Here is a 10,417-nt window from a genome sequence, read left to right on the forward strand (position 1 = left end):
TAGATTTCAGGCCTGGGGAGATCCTATAAACTCAGCAGGGCCCAGGGGCTCAGGCCTGGCTTCATGGCATCTTCCTGCCGGCCTCTCACCCTTTGCTGAAATCTGTCCTCAGCTCTGAACCTCTCCCTGAGGACCAATCCTGGGGGAGATAACCGGCCAAGAAGTTGAGCAGAGATATAACTTGGGAATGACAGAGGCCTCTGGGTCCTGGGACAGGAATGGCAGGCAGGTGTCATCTATCACGCCACCTCCAGATGAACAAAGGAGCTTCTGAGGGCCCATTGGGGTGTGACAGCGGAGGAGAGTGCTAAGATCAATTCATGATGCCTGCCGTGAGCAGAGCAGGTGGGCAAGGAGGCCTGTGTACCAAATCGCCCCCAATTCTCTCCCGGAAGACTGAGTTTCCCTGGACTTGTGCCCTGGCCAGGTGGGCAGCCCACAGGAGGCAGGGGGGCACAGATGCAGGGGAATTCTCCTTCTTAACCAGTCCCCAGTGGAGGCAGCTGTACAGGGCCTGCCTCAGATCTGGAGATCCTGCAAACGCCCTGGACCTCGCCCCTCTGGCTACCCAGCCCTGTATGCCTCTGGTGCTTCCTCCAGCCTAGTTCCAGAGAGCTGAGAGGGAGAGGAGGGGAGCTGCTCGATGCAGGAAGGCAAGCTGGGGTTAGGCCAGGCTGGGCGGGCGGCCGAGAGCCTGGAGAGACAACCTGTTCCTCCAGCTGGGCCCAGGGGGCCCCGAGGGACCTGCTTGGCTGAGCCGCTCTGTGTGGGAGCCAGGGGCAGAGAAGGCTGGCTTCCTGAGAGACCAGAGAGGTAGCGCTGGGTGTCAAGTTCATGTGTGTCCCTGCGGGAGCTGAGCTGCAAGCCAGGCTGTGCAAGAAAGGCATGCAGGGCCTGACGCCAGGTGCACCGTCCCCATGGGGAATGAGGCCAGGAAACGGCACAGGCCCTGGCCACACCAATAGGCTGAGTGCCAGCTGCAGAAACTGCCGGCCGGTGGCTCCCTTTCTCCCAGGACAGGGGCCTGTGACCTGGCTCGGCAGGACCTGGCTGGCGCCGTGCAGTTCCAGCCCCGATCAGATCTGATGCTGGCCAAAGCTGCTGGGGCCCCTGACATGGATACACAGCTCCTTCCAGGGCTGGTGCCCCAAACCCGCAACATCTCCCAGAGCCACCCCCTGGGCCACACACTGTACCCTGGCCCCAGGCGGCCCAGCCCTTGTCATGAGGCATCCCGGTTCCAGCGAGACATCCCTGGCGTCATCCCCACACCGGGTTCAACGCCCCACTGGCTTTGCCTCCAAAACGAACTCCCGATGCGCCCTTCCTTCCACCTCCACAGCCACCTGTGCAGTTCAGGCAGCCTCTGTCGCCTGCCAAGAGCAGCGCTGTGACCTCCTGCTTCTGCCCTTGACTCAACAACGGCCAGAGAGAGCTTTCCAAAATATAAATCAGGTAACAAGCACCCCCTTCCCCTTCCACAACACACGCTCACTTCAAATCCCTCCAGCAGCCCCTGCCACACCTGAGACAAAAATCCACTGCCTGCTGTGGCCTGAGAGGCCCTACACAATCTGGCCCCCACCTCCCTCACTGTCCACCCGCCCACCCTTCCCCGGCCACACCACTCCCGGCGACTCCTCACACACCCGAGCGTGTTTCCACACCAGGGCCTTTGCACGTGCTGTTCCCTCTGCCCGCAACGCCCACCCAGAGATCTCCCGTGGCGGGGCTGCCCCCCCCCCACCAACAGGGTCTTTCCCGGAGCCGCCTCTTCACTCAACCCGTTTTGTTTCTCATGATGGACGAACGACTCTAAAATCATCTTGCTTCATTACGTGTTCCCTGGTTTAACATCCTCCTCACTCAAAAAAACAGCAGCTCCTCACAGCAGAGACTTCCCCTTCTCCCTGCCGAACCCCCACTGCCTAGCATGGTGCTTGGGGCCTTGGGTTTCAACAAATGTCCTGACCCGGCTGGGCGCGGTGGCTCAAGCCTGTAATCCCAGCACTTTGGGAGGCCGAGATGGGTGGATCACGAGGTCAGGAGATCGAGACCATCCTGGCTAACACGGTGAAACCCCGTCTCTACTAAAAATACAAAAAACTAGCCGGGCGAGGTGACGGGCGCCTGTAGTCCCAGCTACTCGGGAGGCTGAGGCAGGAGAATGGCGGGAACCTGGGAGGCGGAGCTTGCAGTGAACTGAGATCCGGCCACTGCACTCCAGCCTGGGTGACAGAGCCAGACTCCGTCTCAAAAAAACAAACAAACAAACAAAAAAACAAAAACAAATGTCCTGACCCACCAGCCTCGGGTGGACCCCAGAGGCGGAGGCTGCTGTGAGCTGAGATCGCGCCACTGCACTCCAACCTGGCGAGACTGACGCTCCGTCTCAAAAAAAAAAAAAGAGAAGGGGGACGTCACACCCAAGGCAGTGGGGAGGGGACAGCTGGTGATAGCTCCGGTCACCCGGGTTCGTCCCTGGGCTGTGCTGGTCAGGAGGTCGGCCTGGGGTCCTGCTGCCCTCAGACCTTTGGAACAGCCCGCCAGCAAGCGCCCGGGCTAGCCCAGGGTGGATAACCTCTGGGGAGGTAGCCCCCAACACCTGCAAGGCACAACAGCACCTGCTGCATGCCAGGCTGACCTGGAGAAGATGCCTCTTTGGGGACACAGGTTCAGAATTTCTTGGGCCCAGTGGGAAGTGGGGTAGAGACTGAAGATCCAGAGAACAAGCAACTACGCCTGCCTGTCTCCTAACCTTGAGCTTCACGTGATGACAGTGAGGTGTGCCCGGGGCAGTCACTGTGACACAGCTGCTCAGGAGTCACCCCCTCTCCCGGCTCCTGGTGAACCCAGAGACCTGGGCCTGGAGCAAGGTCAGAATGCCAGCTGGGGAGGGCAGCCCTTCCTGTCCAGGCCCCAGAGCTGCTGCCAGCCAGGTGCTGGGCCCCATCTGTGATTCCAGAAGCTCCTGCGTGGACTGATTCACACCAAATCAGAGGCTGGGCTGCAGACACGTTTTTGTGTATTCACAATGCTTTTGAAAATTTTGAGAAGTTGTCTGTGTTGAGAAACCAGGGGGATTTCACATAAGAAGATGGATTTCTGGCTTTGCTGGAAGAACCACCCCAGGCGTGATTTGCCACGGGGTTACTCTTGGCCAAGGCCAATACATGCCCATTTCAGAGAAAACATGAGTTCTCCAGTTTGCCGCAGTCCCTACCATTCCCAACTGCCTCCGCCTGCTCAACTGTTCCATTCATTTATTTTGCTTTCCCTGTCACTGTGGCCGTGGGGGTTGCAGCAGCTGCTCTGGACACACAAACGTCCCTTGCCCGTCAGTCCCCTGCTGCCCCAGCCCCCCTCAGCCACTGATGTGGACTCACCCTCCTTGTCGGCGGCGGGCGCCGGGCTCCTGCTTTTGCCCCGGGGGCTGCTGCCAGGCTGCTGAGGGGCGTCGCTCTCCGGCTGCAGGTGCTGTGGCGGTGGTGGGGCGGGGGGAGCTGGCTTAGTGGGAGCTGCGTCCTCCCGGGGGGGTTCATGGACTTTGGTGACCTGCTGAGGAAAGCAGGCAGAAGTGAGCATCCACAGAGGGTGTCCGACGGTGACAGGGTCAGGGAGAGACATGCACGTGACCAGCCTGGAAACCAAGGCCTGGGAAAGCCAGTGACATGCTCAAGGTCCCAAGTGGGGCAAGAAGGGGAGGTCTTAGCACAGAGCACATTGGGGAGCCCACCTCCCAAAAAGCCTGGCCCAGCTGCCCGGTGGCGGACAGGGGGAGCCCACCTCCCAAAAAGCCTGGCCCAGCTGCCTGGTGATGGACAGGGAGAGCCCACTTCCCCAGAAAGCCTGGCCCAGCTGCCCGGTGGCGGACAGGGGGAGCCCACCTCCCAGAAAGCCTGGCCCAGCTGCCTGGTGGTGAACAGGGGGGCCCACCTCCCCAGAAAGCCTGGCTCAGCAGCCTGGTGGTAGACAGGAGGCTGGAGCCTGCCGTTACCCTCTCCTCCAGCTCCTTCCGTGGACCCAAATCCTCTGGGTCTCAGGGAAGCCAGGACTGAGCAACAGGACTCTGTGGGCCTTGGGGGACTGGGCGGTGCAGCCTGGCACGCCCTGAGCCCATCACTCAAAGCCCCGAGGGACCACCAGCCTGGTCAGCTCAGCTTCTTTTAGCTCGGAACCCCCAGTTGCATCTGGGAAGCCCGGACTCACCTCCCTGGAGAAGGCACCTCCACGGGCCCACCCACCCAGCTGAGAGAACCTTCCAGGGGGGTGTTCCCAGAGGGCCCCAGGGTCAGAACAGGTAAGCCCCACCCTTCCCTGGCCAAGTTGTTGCTACAGCTGAGTGGGTGGGGGAAGCTCCTGCCTCCCCATGACCCAGTATCTAATGTGGGGGTTCAAGGGTGCTGCAGGGTGAAAGCGGGGAGGCGGTAGGCTGCCAGTCCCCGCCTTCACCGGGAGCCCCATCCAGTGCACCTGCCAGCTTCCCCAGCTGTTCCCACCTCATCTCCATGGGGGTTTCTCCAGGAAACAGCAGCAGATGAGCTGGGCTGCAGGTGCGCGCTCCCACCCGTGGGATTCTCTGTCTCGATGAACGGGAAAGTCAAGGTCAGGGTGGACTCTGCGGGGCTCTGGGGGTGGGCACTCACGATGGGGGGGATGGCAGCCGCTCGCTGCTTCAGCTGCTTCAGGTCCAGTGGCTTCTGGGGCGAGGCGTTGGCCCGGGGGTCGCCAGTCGGGGTGAGGAGGCTGGGCCTTGGGGACAGCAGCCTGTGGGGACACGAGCATCATCAGCTGGGGGCCCGCAGCCGGACTCTTCCAGGTGGCGGGCTGCTGGGTTTTGACGGCCTCTCCTGTCTCAAGCCCTGGGGAAGAGGCTAAGGCCCTGAGACGCGAGGTGACGTGCAGGTCACCCAGACAATGTCAACCGTTTTCTTGGGGAAACAGACCAAGGTTTGGGGCCAGGGGAGGGGAGGCACAAGTGGGCAGGCAGGTGCCTCCTCACTCACTCCCCTGGTTCTTGCAGGCCTCATGAGGGGCCAAGCCAGCCTCCCCACCCTGGCTGAGAGGCCAGCCGGGCAATGCTAGAGGCCCAGGCTGGGATCAAACATCCCCAAAGACAGTCCCAGGCAAGGAAAATCCCAGAGAAGCCCGACCTGGGGCCCACACCACACATGGCCCTCCAGAAGCTGCCAGAAAGTCAAAGAATCAGCCCGATTCAGGGACAGAGTAATGAAGAGATTCACCAAGAGATTCCTCATCACTCGAATCTGAGAGGCTCGGGTGCCAGGGCAGGACAGTGGGCATGGAGCCGAATGAGCTCCGGTTACAGAGGCAGGAGTGGGGGAGCCGCACCCACTTCCTGGAATCTCTACCACACACTATCCATGAAGGACGAGGACATGAAAACAAGGGCCCAGGCCACAGGCTTTGTGTGGAGGGGTAGGCAGGGCATGCCCACTGTCTACCAGTCAGCCACAGTGACAGTTCCTTCCTCTGTCTGCTACTGAGATGCACAACCAGAGGCTGACACAGGGCACATGGTGCCTAGCAGAGCATGCATTGAGGTGTGGCTCCCAAGCTGCTCAGTGGGTGCTGCTTCCTTCAGGAAGCCTTCCAGGATTTCCAAGGCCCCAACACTGGGCGCAACACCTGCCATAATCCCCATCTGGCTCCCCAGTTGGCATGAGGTCTCCGAGGGCAGGAACTGGATCTGCTCCAGCCTGAGAACCCTTCACCTGCCCAGTGCGGCTGCCCGGGGCTGCCCAGTTCTTGACTCCCTCCTGCAACCTGCATTTGCTGGGCATAAAGCAGCCTGGCCTGTATTTGGGTGTATGGAGGTGGCCCGGCTTGCGTTTGCCGGTATGGAGGCGGCCCAGCCTGAGTTTAGGGGTATTTGGAGGGAGGCTGGACTGCGTTTGCAGGTATGGAGGCAGCCCAGCCTGAGTTTAGGGGTATTTGGAGGGAGCCTGGATTGTGTTTGTGGGTATGGAGGCGGCCTGGCCTGTGTTTGGGGGTATTTGGAGGCGGCCTGGCCTGCGTTCGGGGGTACAGAAGCAGCCTGGCCTGCGTTCGGGGGTACGGAAGCAGCCTGGCCTGCGTTCGGGGGTACGGAAGCAGCCTGGCCTGCGTTTGGGGGTACGGAAGCAGCCTGGCCTGCGTTTGGGGGTATTTGGAGGCAATGCAGAACCCAGTCTGTGTCCTAGGTCTTCTGAGCTAGTGAAATGATCACATGGCAGGCGTGAGGGCAGCAGACACGGGCCTGGAATTCAGTCAGAAGGCAAAACTTCTGGGTGCAAGAAGCCAGCAGGTCCTGTCGGCACAGCCTCTACTCTGTGCCGTGACCACAGTGACAACATCCTGTGCAGACCGTAAGCCACAGCCTACTGGCCTCGAGGTGAGAGCTGTGACAACGGGGACACAGCTCACACCACCCCAGCACTCAGCTGCCAGTGCGGGATGCCAGGTGCCCAGAAGCACCCACCTCCTTCCTGCAGATGAGCAGGGCCCATGCCCAGGGTGCTGAGGCCTCTGCCAGCAGTCCCCTCTCCACTGTCTGCCATAGCAGGACCCTGGGGCCACCGGCATGTGACCAGACTGTCCTGCAGGTACCAGCCTGCTGCCCGCATCTGCCACACGCTCAGCTGAGCGGGGAGAGCAGACACAGACTCGGTGACGCCTGCTGAGGCTGCCCACGGCGCCCAGGCGGGGGCCAGACGAGGAAGGTCACCCTGACTTCTGCATGCACCTCCACCGCCCCCACCACCGGCCCACTCTCCTCCCTCCCGTCCCTCCACCTGTCTAGACCCTGCGTGATCTCCCAGGACCACCTAAAGCCTCTCCTTTGGCCGCTGCCCTGCCTCGCTCCCTGGACCTGGGCCCAGCCGTGCCCTCCCCGCCATCCTCAGGACAAGGCACCCTGACCCAGGTTCAAACAGATGGTAGTCACCCATCCCAGCATACTCCGCCTGCGGCTTCAACTGCCGCCACCCCCATGTCCCTTCCCCCAGGTTTATCTACTGCCATCCGTTTCAACCAGCTCGCACTTGCAAGCTTAAATTTAAAACAGAATGCCGCAGCCACTTTGGAAAGAGGGTGGTGAGTCCTCATTGCCCTAAACCCAGCAGCTCCACTCCTAGGCACACACCAGGCAAATGAGAGAAAACATCTACGCAGAAAGCTGTACGCGCCCATCACTGCAGCACCGCACAGCCCACAACAGCCAGAAGGCAGAGACAACCCGACATCCACCAACAGATGAACGGGGAGACAAAGCGTGCCCTGTCCGCACAATGGAACACGTGGCCATCAAAAGGCATGAGGCTCTGACACGGGCTATGACGTGGGTGGACCCTGAAGACACGATGTGCATGAAACAAGCCAGTCACAGAAGGCCTCTGGTGTAGATTCCGTTCCTGTGAAAATTCCAGAATGGGCCAATCCATCCAGAGAGAAAGGAGATGAGTGGGTGCTGGGGCTGGCAGAAGGGAGAATGGGGGTGACTAGGATGGGCACAGGGTTTCTTTCTTAGTATAACACTGAATATACTAAGAAAAGCTAAAAGATACACTTTTTTTTGAGACAGGGTCTTGCTATGTCACCCAGGCTGGAGTGCACTGGTGCAGTGTCACTGCAGCCTCGACATCCTGGGCTCAGGCAGTCTTCTCACCTCAGCCTCTGGAATTGCTGAGACCAAAGGCACACATCATCATGCCTGATTGATTTCTGCATTTTTTTTTTCTTTTTTTTTGTAGAGACAAGGTCTCTCTATGTTGCCCATGCTGGTCTTGAACTCCGGGGCTCAAGCTATCCTTCTGCCTTAGCCACTGAAAGGGCTAGGACTGCAGGTGTGCACCACTGCGCCTGGCCTAAACGATACGCTTTAAATGGTGCAATGTATGGTATATGAATGATATCTTAATTACACTGTTACAAAATGAAATGAAGACTACATGCTAGCCATAAAATAAAGGGTTTGATGTATCAGCTGTATTTTCTCTATGAACGGTAAAAATAGTATTTTTATGTGTGTACAAATAGAAAAACAATAAAATACAAATTTTAAGGTTGAAATGCAAACTTTTGTATATGTGTAAAGATAATTCTATAGAGATAAAAAATATGACGGTATAACACACAGAAAACATGAGGCGCCACTGTCCATGCAATCTGCCCGGGAGCTCGGGCTTTCTGTGTGGGGCCTGAGAGCTCCCTGTGCCTTGGTTTCCCTGTGGCCCCTCACCTAGTAGGGGGTGGGCAGTCAGACTGGCAGGGGGTGGGGGGGGCAGGGGCTGCTGCCCAGAAGCTCTCAGCAGGCACCCTCTGGGGGGCACACACAGAGGCCCAGATCCCTCTTTCTTGAGCCCCCAGAGCAAGTGGGGACTGTGGTCATAGAGGTAGCACTTTACAGTTTACAAGAGGTCTTCTGATCCCAGCCAGAGCTCTCTCATGGGTAAAGAAGGCCACAGTCAACACAAGGGCTGGGTTCAAGTCCTCTAGGAGAACGAGAGTCCTAAGCCCCCAGAGAGCAGCTGCCAACAGTGGAGGAGGAGGAAGGTGGAAAGCGCTCAGAGCTCAGGGCCCATCCGACCACCCCTTGTCCCGTAGCCGTGCTGGAGAAGCGCGCCTCCAGAGGCCCTCCCGGCTGGCTCTCTCCACTCTCCACTCTCTCTCCTTCATTTTATTTATTTATTTATTTTTTGGAGATGGAGTCTTGCTCTGTTGCCTAGGCTGGAGTGCAGTGGCACAATCTTGGCTCACTGCAAGCTCTGCTTCCTGGGCTCAAGTGATCCTCCTGCCTCAGCCTCCCTAGTACCTGGGATTACAGGCACGTGACACCATACCTGGCTAATTTTTTTGTATTTTAGCAGAGACGGGCTTTCACCATGTTGGTCAGGCTGGTCTTGAACTCTTGACCTCAAATGATCCACCCACCTGGCTTCCCACAGTGCTGCGATTACAGGCATGAGCCATCGCGCCCAGCCTCTCTTCTTTGTTTTCTTGGAAGGCAGCCGCTTCCATTTTCCTTTCTGGAGGCCTGGGTGGGGCGGGGACTCTCAGGGCCTGGCACGGAGCATGTGTCCAGGAGTGGCCCCGTCCTGCCTACCCAACCTGGCAGTTGCGAGCAAAAGCTCGGATCCCCTCTTTGACCGTAAGACTTAGCCAATTGTGCCTCGGTTTCTCAATCTGGAGAGTGGAGACGAGAGCTTCAAGGGCTGTCCGTGGGTGGGTGTGGGGACGCTGGTGACTAGCACGTGGGGCCCAGTGGGTCGGGCCACCTTCTCCTCACTGTCATTTTCCTTCCCACTCAGGAAGGCCAGGGTGGGAGAAGGGGGTGGGCATGAGAAGGGGAACAAGGGCCTGGGGACATTCATCAGGAACATGCTGGGCCTGCAACAGTACGTCCCCTCTCCACCCAGCCCTTGCCTCAGTTTCCCCATGGTCATCAAGCTGGGATAATCCTTGCCACCACCCTAGGGCTGGGAGGGAGAGGGAGGGCTGGTTTGTGAACAGGCATCCCTTGCCTCTCCAAGGCCCCAAGATAAAACCCTGACGCGTCACTCCCACCCATGGGGCCTGCCCACCTCTCTGACTTCTCCGCCCTCTCTTCCCGGGGCTGCTCACTCCACTCTACTCCCTGCTATAGGCCTCTCTGCTGTCCACTGGACATACACTCATGCGGCCACAGGGCCTTTGCACTGGTGGTTCCCGGGGGTATGGCTGTCCCTCACACTAAGGCTCTCATTGCCCTCCAATGTCACTTCCCCAGAGGCCCTCCCCGCCTGACCAGCCCACTCTCCCCCGCTCCCCATGCCCCATCTTCCCATCACCCACTTATCCCATAAACAATGGTTTCCTTCTCCACGCCCTCACTAGAATGTAAGTGCCCGAAGTCAGGGCCTCGTCTGCGCAGTTTCCAGCACCCCTGGCGCCTGGTGCACGCTGGTGCCATCAGTCACTTGCAGAATAAAGTAACAAAGGTGCAACTGCTGTTATGATCTTCCAAAATGCCAGAGGGACAGCTGAAGGAGCTGCACTCCAGCCCTCTCTTGGGGTGACCTCTTGGGGGGTGTCCCAAAGCAGATCCAAAGGAGGGCAGCTAATCTCTCACTGAGCACCCACTGTGGCCCAGCATTCACTGAGTTATTCTTGCGATAAGCCATCCACACCCACCTTACAGACAGAAAACTGAGGTTTGGGGGAGGGGACTCACAAGGTCAGGCCCTGCCAAAAAGCACCCAGACACCTTCTCTGAAGAGTAAGAGAGGGGCGGGCAGGCAGGCTTGGGGTTTTGCAATCAAAGCCACTATCTCTGGTTATCTGCCAAGAAAACACCCAGGCAGAGCCACCTCGACAACAGTGACCGCGGGCCCGAGGAGCAGAGCCGCCTCGACAACGGTGCCCGCGGGCCCGAGGAGCA

At 59.0% G+C, this 10,417-nt stretch overlaps 1 protein-coding gene across 1 annotated transcript in view; it reads right to left on the reverse strand.

Moving 5' to 3' along the window:
- NCOR2 (nuclear receptor corepressor 2) overlaps positions 1–10,417 on the reverse strand; it is a 210,424-nt gene that overhangs the window by 45,267 nt on the left and 154,740 nt on the right. The window contains exons 23-24 of the mRNA XM_011988891.1: positions 4,647–4,767; positions 3,387–3,558 (exon numbers count right to left, since the gene is read on the reverse strand). Coding sequence (XP_011844281.1) covers positions 3,387–3,558; positions 4,647–4,767 — 293 coding nt within the window. The remainder of the gene's footprint in view (positions 1–3,386; positions 3,559–4,646; positions 4,768–10,417) is intronic.

The sequence above is a fragment of the Mandrillus leucophaeus genome, unplaced genomic scaffold, assembly GCF_000951045.1.
Source record: "Mandrillus leucophaeus isolate KB7577 unplaced genomic scaffold, Mleu.le_1.0 Scaffold34, whole genome shotgun sequence".
NCBI lineage: Eukaryota > Metazoa > Chordata > Mammalia > Primates > Cercopithecidae > Mandrillus > Mandrillus leucophaeus.